The 24,653-nt window shown below is 39.5% G+C and overlaps 1 protein-coding gene across 1 annotated transcript in view; it reads right to left on the minus strand.

The window, feature by feature from the left end:
* LOC128123840 (phospholipid-transporting ATPase ABCA3-like) overlaps nucleotides 1-23,200 on the minus strand; it is a 122,649-nt gene extending 99,449 nt beyond the window's left edge. Inside the window, exons 1-4 of the mRNA XM_052760133.1 lie at nucleotides 23,141-23,200; nucleotides 20,688-20,940; nucleotides 18,435-18,562; nucleotides 13,057-13,198 (exon numbers count right to left, since the gene is read on the minus strand). Of these exons, the coding sequence (XP_052616093.1) occupies nucleotides 13,057-13,198; nucleotides 18,435-18,562; nucleotides 20,688-20,940; nucleotides 23,141-23,200 (583 nt within the window). The remainder of the gene's footprint in view (nucleotides 1-13,056; nucleotides 13,199-18,434; nucleotides 18,563-20,687; nucleotides 20,941-23,140) is intronic.
* Between the last annotated feature and the right edge of the window lie 1,453 nt (nucleotides 23,201-24,653).

Consider the following 24,653-nt stretch of genomic DNA (forward strand, 5'->3'; position numbering starts at 1 on the left):
TCATCAAAGAAGCTGATTTTGCAGCAGATGGAGACTATTTTGAGGGAGTGCTGTAGGATACAGTAGAAGTTGGAGGGGGGAAAGGATATAAATATAGTACTTGTGTAAAATTCTCAAAAAATTTAAATAAAAATTATCACTAATTTTTAACATTTTACATAAAATTAATAGTTATACATAGACACAAATAGGCCAGTTACATTAACAATTTTAAGTGTGTATGCTTGGAAAGAATACTACAATGTAACTACACAAATATGGATAAAACTTCAATGAATCCATAAACTAGATACTGTGGACATTTAAAAAATATTAATTCTTCCAATTAACGAACACGAAGACATTCTCATTTTTCTCTTTTATTCTTTTTTTTAAAAAAGTATTTTGTGGGCCTCTCTAGCACTTTGCTTCTTCCTATTCTCATGTGGTCTTCATTTACCATGGTCTCCTATTCCTTGTTCTCCCTCTCTGTTGTTGATCCAGCTGGGATCTCCCGCTCCCCCAAGCTCTCTTTCCCTCGACCCTCGCCCTTCATTACCCCCACTCAAGTCCAGGCTGTTCATGTAGATCTCTTCCAAGCACAGGGACAAATAGCCAAACGAATGGAAACACATGAACTATGAACCAATGGCTGAGGGGTCCCCAACTGGATCAGGCCCTCTGAATGGGTGAGAGAGTTGATTGGCTTGATCTGTTTGGGAGGCATCCAGGCAGTGGGACCGGGTCCTGTGCTCATTGCATGAGTTGGCTGTTTGAAACCTGGGGCCTATGCAAGGTCGCTTTGCTCGGCCTGGGAGGAGGGGACTGGACCTGCCTGGACTGAGTCTACCAGGTTGATCTCAGTCCTCGGGGGAGGCTTTGCCCTGGAGGAGGTGGGAATGGAGGGTGGGCTGGGGGGAAGGTGAGGGGGGCGGGAGGGGGGAGAACAAGGGAATCCGTGGCTGATATGTAGAACTGAATTGTATTGCAAAATAAAAAAAAATAAAAAAAGAAAAAAAAAGAATAAAAAAAAGGTATTTTGTAATTTTCATTATAGAGATCTTTCAGATCTTGGTTAAATTTATTCCTAGGTATTTTTTTGGTAACTACTGTGTGGAATTATTTTCATGATTTGCTTCTCAGCAATTTCATTACTGATGTATAAAATGCTGATTATGTTCATTTTGCATCTTGCAAGAAATCAGTTCTAAGAGTCTTGGTAGTTTTGTTTTTCTCTCAATAAAATCATATTGCTTGCAATCTGGGATAGTTAGACTTCTGCTCTTGTTTTCCTATCTTTATTTAATTGCCTTGCCTAACTGGTACTGAACAAGAGCAGTGAAACTGGGCACTCTTGCCTTGTTCCTGATCTTAGAAGAAATGCTTTCAGCTTTTCTGTATTTAGTATGATGTTAGATATGGGATATCCTTTATTATACTTAGAGTATGATCAGTCTATACATAATTTGTTCAGAGCTTTATCATAAAGGAATATTGTATTTTATCAAATGCCTTCTCTACATCTATTGAGATAATTATGATTTTATCTTTATGCCTATATGGTATACTACACTTAAAAAGGGTTATATACATGAATCATCCTTGCCTCTCTGGATTAACCAAACTTGATTGTGATAAACAATCTTTGATACGATGTTGGATTTGATTTGCTAGTGTTATCAATGGGTATATGATATGTGCATGTACAACTGTGTGTGGCTGTGTGTGCCCATGTGCACACATGCAGAGGGCAGTAGGACATGTTAGAAATCCACGCCTATTGCTCTCCACCTTAGCTTTTTAAGACAGTCTCTCAATGAATCTGAACATTGTTATTTCCACTCCGTTCACTGGCCAGTGAGATCAGGATCTATTTGTCTCTGCTCCTCATTGTAAAGATATAGATATACACAGGCACACCCTCCTTTTTAAACATGGGTGCTGATTTGAACTCAGGTCCTAATGCTTTCATAGCAAGCAGTCTTTCCCACTGAGCCATCTCTCCAGCTTGGTTTGCTAGTACTTTGTATCTGTTTCCATCAGGAATACTTGGCTAGAGTTTGTGTGTGGTTTGGTGAGTGTGTGTGTGTCTGTCCTTGACTATTTTGGTAACAGGGTAATGCTGACCTTATACCATAAATTTAGAAGGGGTCCCTCCATTTTCATGTTTTAGAATAGTTTTCAAAGAATTGGCATTAGTTTTTTTCTTTCTTCTGCTGAATTAGATTTTGTGTTTTAACAAGATCATAGGTAATTTGTACAAAACTTGAGGAAACATACTGAAAATCACCCCAAATAACTCATGTAATATCAAAAGTTAAAACACAATTGCTACAATAAGAATGTCTGGAAAAGCCACAAGCAATCATACTATTAAATATTTACTAAGAAAAAACACAAACAACAACAACAAAAACCCAAAACAAACAAATAAAAAAACAAAAAACAAAACCCCCAAAACCTATAATACAAGTAATTCTCTGTATAAATACACGTACATAGTTTTAATGAATTTTTCTTACTGGGCTGACAGAGCTCCCTCCAAGAGCCAAAGATACCTATCAAAAACTACAATATCAGACATGAAAATCCCTCTTTTGAGTAGTTGGCCAGGGCTGTCCAAGAGACTCCCCAAACATACGGCCTATCGCTGTCGCCCTTGGTTGCCCATCAGAGATAGAAGATAAGTCCTAGTGTGGAAGACAGCATAAACTTCAGGAACAGGGCCCAGAGACTCCAGAGCTGGAACTGACCTATATGCCTCCTCCTGGAAGACTAGATTCCATGGTATCAGAAGGCAGCACACAAGTTTCCAAAGGAGGGAGGTAACCAACAGTCCCACCCAGGTGTGATGGCTATGAATCACAGAGTTCAATAGTAGCTTGTATAACTTGGTAGTAACCAACAGCTCTTTAATTGGACTTAACTGCTTAACAAGAGGGATATCTGGTTCTGGAAACCTAGCTAACTACTCAGTGCTAGTAAAATCATGGTTATTGGAGGAAAATCTACAGCCACTTCTTTGCTAAACAAGTTTAATTGCTAACAACAATCTATACACATTTGTCCTTATACAAATAAATGTAATCTTCACCCCTCATCAAGGAAATTTCTCTTGTAGATGAATCACTACAGAAAACTACAATCAATAAAAATGCAGATTTGTAGAGCCCAGTCCCAATGGATACACATTTGCAAAACACTCCCGTACCTAAGACTCAGGGAACACTGTGAAGGGGTGTGTGTGTGAAAAGATTTTAAGTGCCAGAGGATCAGAAACTTTGCTGTGAGATTGTGTCTCCTAGTAATGTCAGAAGTTGCACCTATAATGTCTCACCAACGTGGCTATCCAAACATGAGCCAAACAAGGAAGGCACCAGTGGACATACTAAAGAATAGCAAGGATAAGCAACGAGGCCTCAACCCTACACACACACACACACACCACCACCAACAACAACAACAACAACAAAACTATAGGCAATCAAAGATAGTTGGTAGGGGAGATTTGGTTTTCCCCAGGGAGGAGCAAACACATGGGTTGTCCAGTGCCAAATGATCAGCCCTGAAACATACATACAAGTAATATTACATGCAGTAACAATAAAAGAGGTAGTGGATTTGAAGAAAGAGTGGGGAGAGGCATCTTATGGGTTTGGAGAGAGGAAAAGGAAGGGAAAAATTTGTAATTATGTCCAAATCTCAAAATAAAAAAATAAAAATAATCACAATTTCTCTACCCGCCTTGACTATACTTTTTTATATATTTATACAAATATGTTTATTGATTCCTTGAGAATTTAATATATTTTGAACATATTCACCCTCAACTCCTTTCCCTACTTCTCCCAGATCCACCCCATCTAGTCTTCTTTTATATTACTATTTAATAACTCACTGACTCCAATTTGTGCTGTCTGTATAATTCCATGTGTGGGGCCATTCACTGGAATGTGGTTAACCTACCCTGAACCACATCCTTAAAGAAAATTGTTTCTTCCTCCCCAGAGCCATCAATTGTCCTTAGCTTCTCAGCTTCTCACCCTCTAGGTGGGGGTGCATGAATTCCTTCCTATTCCATTCTAAAATATAGATTGGCTTGATCTTGTGAGGGTCTTGTGCAGACAACCAAAGCTGTTGTAAGTTCATGAGTGCAGTGGTTTTGTCTTCCAGAAAACAATGTGTCACTTGATTTCAAGTTATACTACAGAGCCATAGTAGTAAAAACAGCATGGCACTAGCACAAAACCACAAACACTGATCAATGTGATAGAATCGAGGACAAAGATATATCATACAATATATTTTGATCAGAGTCACCCTCCCACAGCTCCAGATGCACTCTCATGTCCCTACCCACCCAACTTTGTGATTTTCTCTCAATTTTTAAAAAAACCCATTCAGTTCAACTTGCGTTGTCCAAATATTCTTAGATGTGGGCCTGTCCTGAAGCACTGCCAACCTACTAGAAGTCATCAAATATTATCTTAAGGGTGGGATCAATAAAAACAAATGAGAGCACATGCTGGTGTGAGGATGTGAAGAAAGAAGAACACCATTCATTGCTGGTGGGAGTGGAAACTTTTATAGCCACTATGGAAAATAGCGTGACCATTCCTCATGCAGCTGAGAATGACTGATTCAAAGATCCAGCTATACCATTATTTGGCATATACCCAAAGGACTGTATATCCTACATTGCTACGTCCTACAGAGAAATCAACTCATTCATGTTCATTGATGCTCTTTTCTGATAGCCAGAAATTGGAAACAGTTTGAATGTCCATCAACTGATGAATGGATAATGAAGTGTGGTACATTTATGCAATGGATCATTACTAATAATATCTGTTAAACTATTAAAGAAAGCTTAAATTTATTAATTGTTAAGCTTTTAAGAAAAAGAAAATTATGAAATATGTAAGTAAATGGATGGAGCTAGGAAGTATAAGACCCATACAAGGTCAAGCCAGATGGGGTGCCTGGCAATGATATGGGGAAGTGGACACAGATTCCCACCTCAAACAAGAAGCTATTTTTATTTTTTTTAAATATTTATTTATTTCTATTTTATATATGAGTGCTCTGCATGTATACCTGCACACCAGAAGAGGGCATTAGATCTTATTATAGATGGTTGTGAGCCACCATGTGGGTGCTGGGAATTGAACTCAGGACCTCTGGAAGAGCAGCTAGTGCTCTTAACCCCTGAGCCATCTCTCCAGCCCAAGAAGCTATTTTTAATTGATACCCATTGGAAAATAAAAATAAGTTGTCACTGGGCATATCAACCACACTCCAGGACAGTTCCAATGCCTAGAAGTAGTTGGTCTATAAAGCGAGTTCTATGAAAGGCGCAAAGCTACACAGAGAAACCCTGTCTCGAAAAACCAAAAAAAAAAAAAAAAAAAAAAACCAAAAAACCCCCAAAAACCTATGTAGCTAAAGCAATATTGAATGATAAAAGAACTGCTAAAGTTATCACCATCCCTGATCTCAAATTGTACTACAGAGCTTTGGTAATAAAAACAGCATAGTATTGGTACAAAAAACCCCCAGACATGTTGATCAATGGAGTTGAATTGAAGGCCTGGACATAAATCCACACACCTATGAACACTTGATTTATGATAAAGAAGCCAGAAACATACCTTGGAAAAAAGACAGCATCTTAAACAAATGATGCTAGTCAAGCTGGATGGTATGTAGAAGAATCCAAATAGATTCAAATGTATCATCCTGCACAAGACTCAATTTCAAGGTAGATAAAAAACCTCAACATAAAACCTGATACACTGAACCTGATAGAAGAGTAGGGAATAGCCTTGAATACACTGGCACAGGAGATTACTTTCTGAACAGAATACTGTTAACATAGGCTATAAGATCAACAATTAATAAATGGGACCTCGCCGGGCGGTGGTGGCACATGCCTGTAATCCCAGCACTCTGGAAGCAGAAGCCGGTAGATCTCTGTGAGTTCAAGGCCAGCCTGGTCTACAGAGCTAGTCCAGGGCAGGCTCCAAAGCTACAGAGAAACCCTGTCTCGAAATAACTAACTAACTGAATGAATGAATGAATGAATGAATAAATAAATAAATAAATAAATGGGACCTCATAAAACTGAAAGAAAAGCTTTTGCATGGCAAAGCTTACCATCATTTGGACAAAGCAGCAACCTACAGAATGATAGAAGATTTTTACCAATTATACATCCAATAGAGGGTTAATACCCCAAATATATAAAGAACTCAAAAAAACTAGGTATCAGGAAAACATATAACCCAATGAAAAAATGGAATATAAATCTAAACAGAATTCTCAAGAAGAAACTCAAATGGCTGAGAAACACTTCAAATAATGTTCAACATCCTTAGCCATCAGGGAAATGAAAATCAAAACTATTTTGAGATTTCATCTTATACCTGTCAGAATGGCTAAGGTCAATAAAATAAGTGACAAATTAGCTGTTAAGTCATTAGTAAGTAAGCCATGATCCATAGAACCACAGAGAATAGGTATAGATTAAGGGAGTAAGAGATACAGATAGATCTCATTAAGAAAGAGAAATAGAACAGATAAGTTCTGGAAGGACGGGGATGCTGGGATGGGAGTATCAAGTCGGGTGGGAGAGGGAAAAGGAAAATGAGGGAGGGAATACAGGCAGAGACAGCTAAAGTTAAGGGACATTTGAGTGATAGTATGGAAACCTAACAATAGAAACTTTCTAAAATATATACATATATGAAGTGATCTAAATGAAATTGACAAATAATGGGGAGACAGAGCCCCAACTGGACATCTGTTTTCACCAATTGAAGATTCCAGTGCCAGGACTGAGTTATATCTAATTGAATTGTTGGCCAAAGGAGTCCCATGAGAACCCCCAAACTCAGGCTGTTGCCAAGACTACAGGTTGCTTTCCACAAATTGACAGCAAGGCCCCATGGTTGAAGACAATACTTATACAACTCATTGAACATGGAGAAGTCAAGCTCCTACCTATACAGAGTCTTCTCCCTTGAGTTCTTTCTAGATAGTCTTTTGTATAGGAGGGTACTCTGCATGCTATCAAAAGAGAAATGTAAACACCAAGCCAGCCATAAACTCTTTGATCTACAATGGTGAACTATTTGAAAGATATGCTGGGACAATGGTGGCACAAAGCCTGTGGGAGTAACCAACCAATATTGGATTTGACTTAAGGCCCACTCTAGTTGATGGAATCTATACCCAACATTACTTGAATGGCCATGAAACAAAGACTAAATAGCCCAGTGACCTAGGGTAAAACCAAATACTACTGTTCTAAAAAAGAGAGAGAGAGAAAAAAAAAGCATAGTGATAAAATGACTGCTTATGACATTTTTGCTATACTCACAGATCAGTTTTCTGCTCAGCTATCATCAAGAATCTTCCTCCTGTAGCAGATGGGAACAAATACATAGACCCACAGCCATACATTATTCAGAGTGAGAGTCTTTGAATACTCAACTCTAAATGGGATATCACCATCAAATCCTTCCCCTCAGGGCTCAAGGAACTCCATGGAAGAAGAGGTGGAATGAGTGTAAGAGTCAGTGGGGATGGAGGACACCAAGAAATCAAGGCCCTCTAAGTCAACATGATCAAATTAGATATGAACTCACAGAGACTGAAGCAGCATGCACAGGGCCTATCATGGTCTGCAGCAGGTCCTCCATGTATATATTATACTATGGCTTCTAGATTAGTGTTTTTGTGGGATTCCTGAGTATGTGAATGAGTGGGTCTCTGATTCTCTTCAGGCTATTTTCCTTTTGTTGGTTTGCCTTGTCCAATTTCAATGTGATGGTTTTTGTTTTATCTTATTTTTGTTATGTTTTGCTGTTATCTCTTAGAAGCCTATTAATTTTTAATGAGAGACAGAAAGGGAATGGATAGGATGGGAATGGAGGTGGGGAGGAACTGGGAGGAGTAGAGGGAGGGGAGGCTGTAATCAGATATATTATGTGAGAAAAGAATCTATTTTCAATAAAAGGGAAAATATAGCTGTAAGGATTATGTTCTTATTACGTCACCAGTCTGCAATGTTGTCCCAGCCTAAAAAGCGGGTGTGCCCTTCCACAGGTCTCTCTCTCCCTCTTTCCGTACTCTTTCCTTCCATATTCTCTCCCCTCCACGCGGTCTCTCTCTCTCTCTCTCTCTCTCTCTCTCTCTCTCTCTCTCTCTCTCCCCCTCCCTCTCTCCCTCCCTCCTTCCCTCTTTCCGTATTCTCTCCTTCCATAATCTCTCCCCTCTGCGTGGTCTCTCTCCTCTCTCTCTCTCTCTCTCTCTCTCTCTCTCTCCCTCCCTCTCTCTCTCTCTCCTAATAAAGCTCTAGAAAGGTAACCATGGCTCGTGATTCTTCTGCCACTGCAGCATCCAGCGCTCTGTCAGCATGACCACCATGGGCGGCCAGCCATGCGCACCACTGCTTAACAAACATCTGGTGCTGTTCAGACTCAGATAGATCACTGAGGACCTGCTGCGACCACTGCTGCCGCAGCTGCTGCCTCCTCCCCCATCCAGCGAGACTGCGAGCAATCCCTCGCCTCCACTGGACCCCCACACAGCTACTGCTACTGCTACTGCCATGATTCTTCACCACAGTGAGTGAGTCCGCCGTTCTCGTGGCTGTAGTCTAAACTATATTCTTTGTGACGAACACCCCGGGGGTTGTCCTCGGGCTGCGCTGGCAACAGCAGACACATTTTCGCTCCTGACGAGGGGGTCAATGCGGTCTTGGGTCCACCAGTGGACCACCTGCAGCGCACGCAGCAGTCCTTAGCATCCCTTAACAAAGAGGATGGCTAGCTTGAGCTGATTCATAGATCTTTCTTCACTCCTTGGGGACCCCTGAGATTGGAGTCTGATCCCGGTTTGTTATTTTAATTTTTTATTTTTCTCTCGGCTACAGCCATGGGACAAAGGGGCAGATACCAGTAAATCTGGTCGCATAACAGCTTTGCGGAAACTTCAGCCAGCGAACGGGCAAATAAAAGAGTTACTCTATCCCCAAGCTTTCTGCTAAAGCTCTAAACCCTTCTCCCTCCCCATTTCTGCCTCTGCCATGTGAAACCTTTTCTGTCTGACTTCCACTGGCAGTGGGCGGCTCAAATGGGCAGGCTTGGGCGACTTCTACGGACTCTCGCTCTAACTCACCTTAACTCCATCCACTCATTCTCAAACTGCCTTGGGAGGCACAGACAGATCTGGAAGCGGCTAAGATCCATACAAATAAGTTTATAGTAGTCAGGATGGCTCTCAAGCCAAATATCAGCTTATAGCCTCAGGCAAGTCTTCCAAAAGGATTGGTTTATAGTCTGCCTCCTGGCAGATCTTCCAAAAGCTGTCCTTAAGTCAATAATCATCAGAAAGCAAAAAACTTCAGGACATGGAGTAAAATCCGTCTTCTTGTTCCCCAGACCTCCCTGACTAAAACTTAAGCATCTGGAGAACAAGGCTCCTGACCCCACAGGCAAAAGAGTCATCTGTGACATTTAAGGTGTGCCAGGGAAGAGATAAAAGCCTGAAAACAAAATTGCCAAGTGCTGGCACTCGCTGACTCTGAAAGCTGTTAGATCCCTGTTTTAAGTGAGGAAAAAGGCCATGGGCGAGTGCCCTACCAGACCATCAACAGCCTTGTTAAAAGTGCCACCTATAAAGACAGCCAGTCAGCTGACTGCCCCTAGGCACCAAGACGCATGGGTACATCAAGCTAAGACCTCCAACAGATCTAGGCTTGGCTACAGACATGGCAGGGAACCCAGAACGCAGCAGGGAAGCAATCTGTTTCTTTCCGTCTGGACACCAAAACCACTAACTTGGTCCTGGGAGTTTTGGGATGTCACCTCTCCTTTCTCTGCTGTCGGGTACAGAGGACAGCCTTACCCACCTCACCAGATTTAATTGCACTTTCAGAGTTACTTAATGGGAAAAGATTTTCAACTAAGATAAGAGCTTTTATTTCATTGCCTCATTCCAGATTTACTGCCTGTATTTTTCACGTGTACACAGACAGGGCCCTGATCTTTGCATTGTCCCTAATTCCAAAAAATAAGTTCTCATGCACCACAAGTTTTTCTCTTCCCAGTTCCCTGTTCTAATTCACTGTTCAGCTAATGATAGAGGACCACCACAGAAGCAGAGTCCAGAGATCATCAAGTAAGAAACTGTAACAGCTAAAAGGTATTTACACCCCCAGACCCAAAAGTGTCTGGACGCTACAAAAAAGACTTTAATGTAAACATCTATTACTGTGAGATGCTTTTAACAATTGATCACCTGTCTCCTGGATGCTGAACTAGCAAAGGAAACAGGTGCTTTAAAATAATCTGTCTCTGATAAAGCTTAACATGTTTCAGAATCCATCTAGACAGGCCAGATCTACCTCAGATAAATGCCAACATAAAATAATAATGATTCTTTTCTCTCTAAGATTTTTTCTGTGTCACCAGCATCTTGTCAGACAAAAGGTTCCCAGCCACAGCCAAGAAGGATACATGTCTCCAGAGCAACGGATGGCAGACAGTATCCCACAACGCCTGTCTACCTCAAAAGACTCCCCTTCCTCATTTCCCCAAGAGCCAACCAAGAGCCAACAGTCAGCTGGAAGCAGCTTTTGAGAAAAACAATGCCCCTATTCCCATCTACCTGCTTTTTTTATATAATAAGAGAAAATCTGGGATGTAAGGATTATGTTCTTATTACATCACTAGCCTGCAAGGCGTGCCCTTCCATGGGTCTCTCTCTCCCTCCTTCCGTACTCTCTCCTTCTTTATTCTCTCCCCTCCACTCTCACTCTCTCTCTCTCTCTCTCTCTCTCTCTCTCTCTCTCTCTCTCTTTCTCTCTCTCTCTCCCTCTCTCCCTCCCTCTCTCCCTCCCTCCCTCCCTCCCTCTCCTAATAAAGCTCTAGAAAGGTAACCATGGCTCATGATTCTTCCGCCAGCACTCTCTGCCGTCGGCATGGCTGCCGCTTAACCAACAATAGCTACTCTGCTTCTACACATGTATTCAAAAGAAACAAATTGGCATAGCCAAGGAGATAGACACATGCTCAGGGTTATTGTGGCAATCTTCATAGTAGCTGAGATATGGAATCTGCCTAGGTATTCATCAGTAGATGAATGGATGCAGAGAACAGAGAAGTATTATTTAGCAATAAAGAAGTATTAAATTGAAATGATGAAGGTAACACCATCCTGTCCCAAGTTTGTCTGTCTAGTCACTCCTTAGGCTTCCACCCCCACCAACAGCCTTCTCTGCCTTGGAAATACTTCAGAACCAGTCCACGGCCTGGAACATAGTCCAAACATATTATGAATTGTCTAGAAGATACTACTGAGTCTTGCAAAGAAATCAGATGTTGCTAGGCCACTCTAAATCCCTCACTAATGTAGCCCTCCCACACACACCTTGAGCATTGACATAATTATGGTTTTGTCTTTAAAAATGCTGTACCTCAACTTGGGCATCAACAGACTTTTCAGAGGCAGGAGCCTGTTCTTGGTCTGATCATCAATAAAAAAGAACTCAAAACTTTTAATTGGCTTAAACAGCATGGTTGTCAATAACTATCTTACATAGATTACTTCAAAATCATGCACTTTGCAGCAACATGGATATCACAGGAGTTATATCCTGTTAAGTTAAATAAGACACAGATAGACAAACAAGTATTGTGTGCTCTCAGTGTAATTTGTAGTGGCATTCCTGCTGAGCTGCAACTGGCCTGGCTCCAGAGAGTAGCACCTAGCCCTAATCCATCTTTTGTTTAGCAGACACCTTTTGTTTCCCTTGTTGCCCTCTATGAATCTTGTCTCAGGATACAAAGGCCTATGCAAAACCTGATTCAGGAAATCCTTGGTACCTGACAAATCAAGGAATTTGCACTTGGCATTGTATTGTTGGGAGCTCCTTTCAGGTTGTTTTGAGCATATGGAAATTAACTGGCTAAATTATAATGGAGAGAAATAAAACTGCCCTAGGACACCCCTGTAGCCAGGAAAGGCTAGATTTATTCTTAAGATGCCTCTGAGTCTTCATTCCATGGATCTGCATGAACCCACACCCCACACACCCACGTCAGGACCAGTTACAGTAATTAAATAAAATTAATCTAAATATTGCACTGTGATTATGCGAGGTAGAAAAAAAGCAAGATTTGATGCAGCACACTATAGGTATATATTGAATTATGACACTGAACCCCAGACATATATACATAGTGTCTTAGTTAGGGTTTCTTTTTTTTTTTTTAAAGATTTATTTATTTATTATGTATACAGTGTTCTGCCTGCATGTATGCCTACAGGCCAGAAGAGGGCACCAGATCTCATTACAGATGGTTGTGAGCCACCATGTGGTTGCTGGGAATTGAACTCAGGACCTCTGGAAGAGCAGTCAGTGCTCTTAACCTCTGAGCCATCTCTCCAGCCCTAGTTAGGGTTTCTATTGCTGTAAAGAGACACCATGACCATGGCAACTCTTACAAAGGAAAACACTTAGCTGAGGTGGTGGCTTACAGTTTCAGAGGTTTAGTCTATTATCATCATAGCGGGGAGCATGGTGGCATGTAGGCAGACAAGGTGCTGGAGGAGCTGTTACATGTTAATATGCAGGCAACAGGAAGTGAACTGAGTATCACAGTGACAGAAGCTTGAACAAAGGAGACCTCAAAGCCTTCCCCAACAGTGACACACTTCCTCCAACAAGGCCACACCTATGTCAACAAAACCACACCACCTAATAGTACCACTCCCTTTGGGGGATATTTTCTTTCAAATCACCACACATACACAGCAAATACATTTGAATAAAAGTAAAATTTAAAAATATATTTATACTGATATGAGACTGAAGGTGGATACAATATATGTAAGTTTATCAAGAGTAAAGACTGAAAAGTAGTATTGTTACAATATAAATTTTAATTACCATGAAGAATAAACATTTCTTGTTTGTTAAATACAAATATTTAAACACAGGTATATGTTTATATATATACTCACATGTGACCATTTGGATAAAATAAGCATGCTGAAGGATCTGCTTACCAGGACTTCCTCCATCATGAAAATCTGGATTCCTGGGTTGTATAGAAGGATGATTAGGAAAAAGAAATGTTGTTTTCCAGCCTGTCTTGTCTGGCCACCAGATGGTCCTCTGCACACCAATAAAACGTAAATGATATTTTATCTGAAAGTATTAATAAGAAGTCATGTATGTTGAAAGTCACAAAGAAACTTTAAAAGCAAATGTTAGCAATAAAGTTACATCCTACTAGAAAAACATGTGACTTTAAGGATGAAACCAATCTGACAAATTCTGTATGCCTAGCATTTACAATGAGCAAGGTAGAGAATGTATGCACACTAGACCCATTTGAATTCTACTCAAAATACAGAAAACACACAAGACATGCATGAAAAGATTATCAAGGGCATGCAATGAAATAAATGTAAATGTATACTACAGAAATATAAACTACCTATTTAAACTTATATTGGCAAAATAAAAAGCTGAGTAATAAATGTTTGCAGAACTTAGACACACAGGCACTTGAATCCAATCCTTGTAGGTTAAATGGAAAATGGCACACCAATGGATGGCCTAACAACTAAGGGCTCAAAAGAGGTATGGTTCATCTACCTGGGAAAGCATACTAGACACTCTACATTGTTGGCTAACAGTGACTCAGTTATAATTAAATACTACAAATAAAATATTTCCTTATATTAAAATCCCTGTTGAAAACCTACAGAACTGTCTGTGTTCCCTAAAAGCAGTTTGACTACTAGAAATATGCATAGATTATTATAAAAGATCAGAAAGTGTAGGGATACAACTGTAAGCTGAATGAAAATTCACAGGAGCAACCCCACGTTAAAGAAAATTACATGGCCAAAATCCCAGAAGCAGAAATATATGGTATCTGTATGGAGTTTCTTGGTTAAATAGTAAAAAATTGCAGATATGGGAATGGAGACACATCTGGATGGCCATAAATCTTGTGCCAAATACTGTATGTGAGCCTATGTAAGCCACTAGAATTTTTAAATTTATTTTCAAAATGTATTATTATTATTATTATTATTATTTTTTTTTTTTTTTGGTTTTTTCAAGACAGGGTTTCTCTGTGTAGCTTTGCGCCTTTTCCTGGAAATCACTTGGTAGCCCAGGCTGGCCTCGAACTCACAGAGATCCGCCTGGCTCTGCCTCCCGAGTGCTGGGATTAAAGGCGTGCGCCACCACCGCCCGGCTCAAAATGTATTAATTATTATTATTATTATTATTATTATTATTTTTAATTTTTATTTGTGTGTGTGTGTGTGTGTGTGTGTGAGTGTGTGTGTGTGTGTATTTATATATATGATGAGGGGGGCGGGGAGAGAGAGAGAACACACAGGTATATTCATGGCCTGTACATGGAAATCAGAGGATTATCTTTCAGGAGTCAGTTATCTCCTTCTGCCAGGGGTTCCAAAGATCAACCTCAGCTCATCAGGCTTTCAAGGCAAGCATTTTACCTATGGAGCCATGTCAAGTACCCACACTATAGTTTTTTACTAGAATAAAGACATGATCTCATCCAAGGTTGAACAGGTTCACTGATATTCACATGGATAAACAAAAGTTTTGTCAGTAAAATAAACTAAAGAGAATTGGAATCTATTAGTTTTACATTATAAATAAAGTCATCAACAGATACCAGAGTATTCATTTAGAAAACCATCAAAACAAAGCTGTCAAGATGGCTCTGGGGGTAAAAGTACTTGCTATGCAATCCTAAAGAACCAAGTTTGATTCCCACAACTCACAGTGGAAGGAGACTGAGTCTCCAAAGTTGTCCCCTGACTGCCACAAGTGTTCTGTGATTGTGGCTGAGTGCCTGTGCTCACACACACACATCATAAACAATAATAATAATAAATAAATAAAATTTTAGAAAGAAAATTATCAAAATAGGCTAAGCACTAGAGACAATTTATGAGAATTTTAGCATTGAGAATTTCATTCAAAGATTTGAGAACAGTCTGTAGGTAGGGAAAATAAAACATAAAGATATTGTCTTAGGGTTTTATTGCTGTCAAGAGACACCATGACCTCAGCAAATCTTATAAAGGAAAACATTTCACTGGGGCTTGCTGTGGAATAATCTTGTACATTGTAAAGATTTGTCACTCGGATTGGTTTAATAAAACACTGATTGGCCAGTAGCCAGGAGGGAAGTATAGGTGGGGTGACCAAACTAAGGATGCTGGGATGAAGAAGGGTGGAGTCAGGAGAGCCATTGTCACAAACTATTACAGGCTGCAGGATTATGAAGTAGGGATATAGCTGTCATTTAACAAGGTCAGTCTATCAAAATAAGGATTCTGCTGGAGGAAACTATCATGCGAGGCCTTTTGGAATTACTGCCTTTTGAACGAATTGGCCATTTTCTTGCTATAGGCTTTCCCCATCTGTTACAAATTTGGGATTCATTTCCCACAGTTTAGTGGTGTTCTGATCATTTATTGGGCATGATTTCCCCCATGCATTTGGGGTATATTGATAACATTCCCTAGCTATGTGTGAAACATTCACATAGTCAAACCTGTTTCCTACAACCAGGTCTTTGTTCCTTTCTCCAATGTAGATGTAGAGATCTGCCTTCCTGCAATTATCTTCATTGGCAAGCATTTGGTCAGTGTTAAGTGTCCAGGCAAAAGTATCTCATTTGAGATATTCTCAGACACCCAAGGACACAGAATCACAACATTTCTGAATTTGCTGATTCACAGCCTTTAGACAGATAGGGAATAAGTGTGCCCTGGTTTCACCCTACTAGTAGATAGGAAAAGTGCTGCCCCAAGCTAACCTCACACTAACAAATTCTTAACACTTTGTACTTACTTTCACCTTGGTTTATTAATTAGCTTATTATCTAACCACACTTAGGAATGCAGTATTACAGATGGATTCCCCTTTTTCCCTTCTTAGAATTCCCTAATTGATTTAAGGTCTCTCTCCCTCTCATTTGACCCTGTTCCCTTCAGAAGTTCACTGAGGCTATTATAAGTCACTCCCACCTTGAGTCGTAAAGAAAACCTGACAGTTACCATCTTGTGCAGTTCTTATCTGCTTTTATGACCCTAAAAGTATTCAAGCCTTGTGACCTTGCTTTGGCCAGAGAATTGCTGATTGTATGTGAAATGAATGATAAACAACGCTGGTGGCTGCACTTGTTACCAGCAGAAAGGTCACAGGCACGATAGAACCTGGTTGCTTAGTAGTGGAGAGCTTTATTAGGAGGAAGAGAAGGAGGGATAAAAGGACCAGGCCTGGGGAGGAAAGAGAGAGAAAGACGGTGGAGTGGGAGGAGGGAGAGAGAAGAGCAGAATAGAGAGAGGGTGGGGTCTGTGTCTGTCTTTTTAAGGGATCCCGGTGAAGTGGGCTTAGGGAGCTACACCATGCATGTGCTGATTGCATGACCACACCGTGTGCACGCAGTCACCAGTGCACACTGATGATGTAAGATGCAAGAACCTTTGCTTAACTCCTGAACTGCGCCTGTGTGGTCATGTAGTTGGAGTGAGGGCAGAATTCTAACAATGTGTGCATAAAAACTAGAAAACTTTGGAGACTCTGGGTAGAAGAAAGAGAGAACAGTGGTGAGATGAGGGGGCTTACTTAGAACAATAAGGAGATAGACTGAAAGAGCACAGTGCATAGACTCATTCTTTATCCCTCAGGTTAGATCCTTAGCTGGTTGTAGAGTCTCCTTTGAACTCTGAGAGAGAGCCTTTTTTGGCTGGATCATTAAAGGCCTTTGTTAGAGAGTCGTGAGGAGATACAGAGAAACAAGATGGGCATGCTGTACTGAGAAAAGGTACCAAGCCATGTGGCAAAGCATAGATAAGAAATATGAGTTAATTTAAGTGTAAGCCTGAGCTATTGGCCGATCATTTATAATTTATATTAAGTCTCCGAGTCAGTTATTTGGGAAGTGGCTGCCTGTTATTTGGAAGCAGGTGGTCAGGACAAGAAAATTCCACCTATGGTGGGGGGCTTACACTTCAGAGTTTAGCCCATTGTCATCATGGTGGGAAACATGGTGGCACACAGGCAGACATGGTGCTGGAAAATGAACTGAGAATTCAACATCTGGATTCACAGGCAGCAGGAAAAGAATGACATATTAGGTGTGACTTGAGCAACTGAGACCTCAAAGCCTGTCCCCTAGTGACACATCTCCTCCAACAAAGCCACACTTACTCCAACAAGGCCATACTTCCTAATAGTGTCAATCTCTAGGGGCCCATGGGGGCCATTTTCTTTCAAGCAACCACAGACACAGACTTTGAGACAATGTCTGTTGAGAAAATGCACATGTGCCTAAATCCTCATCAACAGATATACAGCTCTATGTTACAGAAAGCTGACATAGATGAATGAATGGAGCCTTGAAAATATGGGCTAGACATTAAGATTATATGGATCCTACTTCTGCCTCCCCATAAGCACCTGTCTTAGAAACAGTGGGTGTGGATCCATCTCTAGATTCTACAGATTGATCATTTATTTCTATAACCACCAGGATGGGATGCCCTATATAAATTTTGCTAGAGACTTCAAATTCAAAGCATTGCTCTTTCCTCTTCTTTCTGTGACACCACCAGTTTTTCTTCTGTCCTGATATCCTAAGGCTGAATTGATACAGCCAAGACTTCAAGTTTTCTGGAGATTTATAAAAGGAATTATATTCTGTCTTTGATTCAAAGAAAGGATTTCTGAGTTCAGTTGTCTGCTAATAAAAATGCCTCTGACTTAAAACATATCTTTGCCACCCCATATGTACTATGACAAGTGCTGGTTAACTAAGGTTTCCCCTTAGTCTACAATACTCTCCTGTATGTTTTGTGTTGCCAGGACCACAACACCTGACAGAAACAATTTCAAGGAATAAAGATTTACTTTGACTCAGTTTCAGAGGTTTAAGAAAAGCATGGCAGAGCAGAATAGTTCACACTGTAGCCAAGAAAAAGAAAAGGGGAAATACCGGGACTCTGCTGGCTTTTTTCTTTCCTCCTTTTATTTTGTCTATATAGCCATGGGATATTTCTCTCCACATTTAGGATGGGTCTTCTTCCCTTAGTGACCCTTTCTGGAAATACCTTTATAGGTTTCTTAGGTGATTCTAAATCTAGTCAAGATGATAATGAAGACTTAGAATCATGCTCCCTTATAATCAGTAATATGTATAAAGGCAATAAGTCAACACAGATGGATTAATATTCTTGTTTTATTACATATTACTAGTTTGTTCCCAGGAATGATACTTTCTTCATATGCAAAACTGGGCTAATAGTAATTAATTCATTAAAAAATCTTAAACACTAAAGGTACTGTTATGAGAACACAACTTATTTGAAAAGTAAAATTTTCTTACCTGAAGTGGCAGAGTATCCTTCTTGTTTTTGAAGTCACAGTCAAAAACAATAGCACCCAGCACTTTCTGAGATGCAAAACCAAGCAGACTATATTTCTCAAACTCTGCTTCCGAAGGAAAACCTCGAACTACAGGAAGACAAAATTATCTGCTTAAATAAAAACATCTGATAATCCTGTTTGAGAGGTAGGATACTACTTTACACAGATAAAAACTTATTAAAATATTGTGAATCTTATGACTTTTTTTTCTTAAATGTTGACATGAGTAACTAAGACTTTGGGTACAAAATCTTAGAGGTGTTTTATAAAATTTTACTACGAAAAGATTATGTGATGTTAGATGAAACAGTAGCATAATGTACATCCAACCAAGACAATCTATAGAGACAGAAAGCACTTTAGTGTTTCCTGATATGGCAGAGTTCAGAGACTATATGGTTTCTTTGGAGGTGATAACATTCTAATGATTGCCGTAGTGCTTGTACCACTCCAAGTACACTGAGATCCACTGACTCATGTACATTAAATAGATATATGGTATGCTCAAAAATAGGAGCACAGAGGATGCATGCCCTGTGAACATATCAAGAGACTCTTATGGATTGATTTGGACATTTAAAATATTTTTCCGGCCTCTCCTGGCTCCCTCCCATTTTAAGGTTTGTAATTCTAATAACTCTTACCTTTACTTCTCCCTCAATTCTCTTTCCAGTTGTCAGTCCAGGACTTCCTTTCCTTCCTACATCCATCAGTTAAGACATTTAAATCATGGATACACTTTTGGTATCTTTTAGATTGACTCACTAGAGCGTTACCCTGACTGCCACACCCAATGCCCTAATCAGCTGCAAGAAGTCAGATCAGCCATTATCCTTATTCCCTAATGGCAGTTATGGTCACCTCTTCAGAGGTGGTTGATGAGAATAAGTGACAGTAACTGGACAGGGAACTCAGGGCAGGGACCACACAAAACATGGCTAGGAATACCAGAAGGGAGTTCTGTTTCTCATCTCCTCCTAAATGAGCATTGTCTAAAAGTTTCTATGTGAGAGCAGGGTATAGAACTTCGGTACAGACATTAGCACCATATTTGGAATTAGATTTCCAGATTTCCATGAATATGGGTTATATATATTCCACAATTTTAGCTCATATCCTAAAGGATTTTAGGGTTACCTACTTAGAGGGGAGAATGACACAGAAACAAGGGAAAACTGGTTCCTCAGGATAGAGACCTAACATTTCAAGCTATCCAAAACATAAATGAGTTAATCTAGTTTGGCAGATTTATGACCCGGACAAGGGACCAAGCCCTAGGAAGGCAGGATCACTGCTGGGAAGGCAGAAATGAAAAAAAGAGAAGAAAAGGTGGAATAATTATTCCTTTAATGAGATTTCTTTCTCTGGGCAGCTGATGAAATTATACCTTCCTGGTCCTGATATTTTTCTTTTTTTAAACTGTAATAATTTTTCTTTGAATAAACTTTAGCTTTGCTTGACTTTCAAAGATATATTTGAGAGTTACAATATTGCTGGCATAGTTTTTAATTTATCTAGAATTGAAAGCTCCAGGGCTGGGGACACAGCTTAGCAGAAGGCTTGCCCTGCATGTAGAAGACCCGTAGATGCAATCTTCACTGCAAACAAACAAACCCAAGCCCCCAAACCAATCTCCACAAAATGATAACCTGAAGAGAAAATACCAGTTTTAAATCAACTGTAAGAAACAGAGAATGACTTTTAACTCCAAAAGCAAGCACTTCTGTATTATATAACAGGAATCCATATAACTCACATCTTTCTTATTCATCATGAATTTTGTATCATGTCTAAGGAATCAACTAGCTCCAAGTTATAAAGATTTTCTCACATGTTCTCTTCTAAAGGCTTCACCATTTTACATTTAGATCTATGATTTATTTTCAGTTAATTTTAGAGAAGATATGGATTTTCATTATTGTAGCTGTTGGTGTCCAATTGTTCCAGTACTATTGTTGAATAGATTTATTTCACCACATTCTGGTGCATCATTATCAAAGTCATTCTGGTGTCTTAGTGCAACAGATCTACGTTTGGGTTCTCTCTTCTCTCACTGATTTGTCTATCTCTACCAATTCCACATTGACCTAGTTATTAGCACCACACTGCAAGTCTTAAGAGTAGAACACAGGATCCCCTTCAACCTTAACTTTCAGCATTATTTTGTTTTTACAGATGTAGCAGTCTTTTATAGAAAACTTGCATGTCTAACCTTTTAGAGTGGTGTTGAGATTCTTCTTTACATTCTCAATAATTTCTGTTACCACATCAATATCAGAAGGTATGTAAATCAATTCCCACTCCTTGGCATCTTTGATGAAAGAAGGCATGGTAGAAATGGGTTGAGGCTTGAAATGATACGGTCCAGCAACATCTATACCAGTAAGTGTACGGAATATCAACAGCATTATTACAAACAACAATGCTGCCAAGACTTCTGTTACTGAACTAATCATCCGCCTCTTCTAAAATAAGAAAAAGTTACTGATTAGCTTAAGAGTACAGAGCATACATTCAATGCAAATGAGAGATTTATTATATTTTTACTTCTGTACCACCATAGAATAAAGGGATGATATATGCTTAGGACCTGAACTTATGACCTGTCAGCCATTAAAAGTATGGTATATATTCTATGCATTCAGTTCTCACAAATAATCTTACAGATAACACAGAAAACTGGTACATCATCATTATAAAGTGTATTGGCAAACTGTCATGTGCTATTTATACATGCTGAGAGTGGACTATGGGAGTGAAGAGTCCCTTCTTCATATTTGAGCCTGTTTAACTCAAGTGTCCTCCAAGAATCCTTGTCCTAGTGAAGACTGGCCCCTGATGCTGTGGCAAGGAGGAAGGGAATAGCAAATAGCTAACAGTATTAAAAAACGTATGGCCTTGAGAACAGGTATAAAGTAACCATTTCCATCTGAGTTTGCTATTGTTGATCTCATGTTATAAAATACCTGTGCTGGGAATGAGAAGCCAGAAACTCATCCATGCAGAGGACATTCTGCCTTGGACTCTCTGTCAGGCACCCCAACATGACTGTTTAAACAGTGCTTCCCCAGTTGCTTCTGCTGGATGTCACAAGGACCAGATTTGATGTTTTGCTGTCTATCTGCCGCTTTATATTTCTTCTTTTACTTAAAGTCCTCACCCAAGGGAGCACTGCTCTGTCTGGGATTCTCAGTCTCACACTCTAGCAGACTGTCTCAATGGGACTTCCCCAGTCAATTTCTACTGATTTGTGAGACACAATTTTGTTATCTGCTGCTTTCCTTTTGTTCTTTCACTTTAGCTTGCTGCATGCTTAATAAACTTCCTCATTTGAAACTGAAACTATGGCTCTTACAAGTCATTCTCTGGACAGAACAATCACTAAATTAATGATGCCTTTGCCACAATGTCTCCTAAATTAATCTAAGTGATTGTTAAGCTATTTAGAAAATGAGGCCACAGGGCAACCATAAAAGGACAAAGCCAAACAAACTCCTGGGCTTTAGCCTGTTATACAACAAAAGTAGAGGATGGGCTTCTCTTTTCAACAGTTTTGTCATGAAATGCCAGATTATGGGACAAGGCAGATATTTACAGACTAGAAGCTCTTCTATGACCAGACCACCTATAATCGCTGCGATTTTACATAGCTACTTGAATGACCACTAGTAAATCCTGAATCTCTCAAAATGAAGAGTAAATAAGGGGACAGAATTCTTACCAAAGAAAAGCTTAAATAAAGATACCTTGGTTCACTTATTCTGTGTTGACTTTAAAATCACTAATTTTAGAAGATACCCAGTTGGACAGTATATCATTAGTTTTCTACGAGATTTTCTATAGATAACATCTCTGATATGTGGATTATAATTAAGTTGCCTAGGTTATTTTGCAAGACCTTGAAGGCTACTTTGGTAAAACACTGAGTCTTTGGCCCTGCAGCTATCTAACGTAACTTGAAAAACAATGACAAGCTTTGGTACCTCTGTTTTTCCTATTTTGTTTCACACCTCTCTACTTCAATCTTGGGTCAGTCTATTCAGTGCTGAATGTAGATTTGGAGATCAGTTGAGAAATGTTGTGTTCAAAACTATAATTCAAGGTTAAATGAATCTAGATTTATCTAGTCTCTCTCCCCCAGTTCTCATGATCAGAAACATCAGACTGTAAAGGAAGGAAAGAGGGAGTACCCGAGTTCCAGGAAGTTCTCCATGTATTCCCAGAAAAGAAGGATGTCCTTCCCTTTGTTGGCTTCTCTCTCCGTTACTTTAATAATCATACCTTTCCTATTTTAATTTCCTTCAAAAGCAGTCTCCACACTAACCTAGAGGCAGTAGCTACAGACACTCCTGTGTTGCCTTCCTTTTTCTCTGCAGTAGAAGCCCTTAACAAACACCTTATCTGGGGATTTTCTTCTGGCCTTTGTATATATTACTACCTCTAAGCTCTAGGCCTGGGTTCTGAAGTCCCCCTGAACTATCTCAACTACCTCTTCCCTTCTCCCCACTTTTTCATGTCACTCTATAGTGTTGATTCATTGGCTTTTATATATTTGGAAGATCTACCCACAGTTTTGAGTTTTTCAAAAGTGCATGCACAGGTGTACACAGACTGCAATGGAACAATCAGGCTCTTATAGACATCCCCATGCATACCTTTACCTACCTTTAATGTAAAATTTTTCCAGAGAAGAACTGTTAATTGGTTGACTATCAACCAATTCATCCTTCTTCAAAAAATGTGTGCTCAACTCTAGGGATGAAAGGTGGTTTTCTTCCTTTTTCTTTTCTTTCTTTCTTTTACAATGGTAAGTTACCTAAAATGTGAGCAACAAACAATGGGGTTATTTCTTTTTACTACTTTTCTCTTTAATCAGTCTCAAAATAGGTAAGATTACATATCTGAAATGAAGCAAATTGTCTTGGTCCTAACTTTTTCTATTAGTATTCTTACTATAAAATAACGATTCTTAATAGTTAATACAGAAACTGGAAAGTAGAAAAATATAAGTAAGATGTGGTTCCGTTTTTTTTTTTTTTTCAGGTAAAAATGATATAATAATAACAACAGGATCTGATTTTTTAAAAAATTCTGTTCTTAATATATTAATCATAATAAATAAATCATCACTATTACAGCAACAAATAAAAAAAACAAATCAGTGGAAAGTAGTATGTTTTCATATGCTCAGAGTATAACACTCCATTCCAAGCGTTGATGTGTAAACATATTTAAATTCTATTATAGTATTTACTGCACATTTACTGCACATCATCATATTCTATGCTAGCTATTGAGTATAAAATCAGACTCCATTTAAGCTCTGATGGTATTAATTTTAAGGAATATCAGCTTGAAAAATCACTCTATGGTGGACCATCTAGCATGGCTGTATGAGAAGGTCAGAATCTATTTCTAACAGCAAAATAGCTATTAAATTGCTGGAAATTAAAAACACAACAATTACTAGGTGTGGTTGTTGCTAGAGTTTTCCTGCCTGGCCCACAGTCAGGACAAATCTCTCTCACCCGCCAGTCCCAAGCCGCTCAAACCCGATCAAGTAAACACAGAGACTTATATTGGTTACAAACTGTATGGCCGTGGCAGGCTTCTTGCTAACTGTTCTTACAGCTTAAATTAATCCATTTCTATTAATCTATACCTTGCCACGTGGCTTGTGGCTTACCGGTACTTTACATCTTCCTTATCCTGATGGCGGCTGGCAGTGTCTCCCCCACCCAGCTTCCTGTTCTCTCCATTCTCTTTTCTGTTAGTCCCGCCTATACTTCCTGCTGGCCACTGCCAATCAGTGATTTATTCATTGACCAATCAGCAACACATTTGACATACAGACCATCTCACAGCATGTGGTGGCACACACTTTTTAATACCAGCACTCAAGAGTAAGGACAGATTGGTCTACATTATCTGTTCTAGGCCAATGATGGCTATATAGTAAGACCCTATCTAAAGAAAATAAAAATAAAAACACAACCATTAAAAGCCTCTAACAATTGACTTAGAAAATAAAGAAACATTTATTCAAATAATCTACTAAATCTTGGAAAGGATACTGAGTTGGAGCATTTGAACCATCTCTCACACATCCTCCCTCCTGGTCCTTCATCTTCTTCCCCCATCTGACTCCATGTTAGTTCTAGTCTGGGAAAATCTGATT

This window comes from Peromyscus californicus, unplaced genomic scaffold, assembly GCF_007827085.1.
Source record: "Peromyscus californicus insignis strain IS unplaced genomic scaffold, ASM782708v3 Scaffold_4__1_contigs__length_199733344, whole genome shotgun sequence".
In the NCBI taxonomy this organism is placed as follows: Eukaryota; Metazoa; Chordata; class Mammalia; order Rodentia; family Cricetidae; genus Peromyscus; species Peromyscus californicus.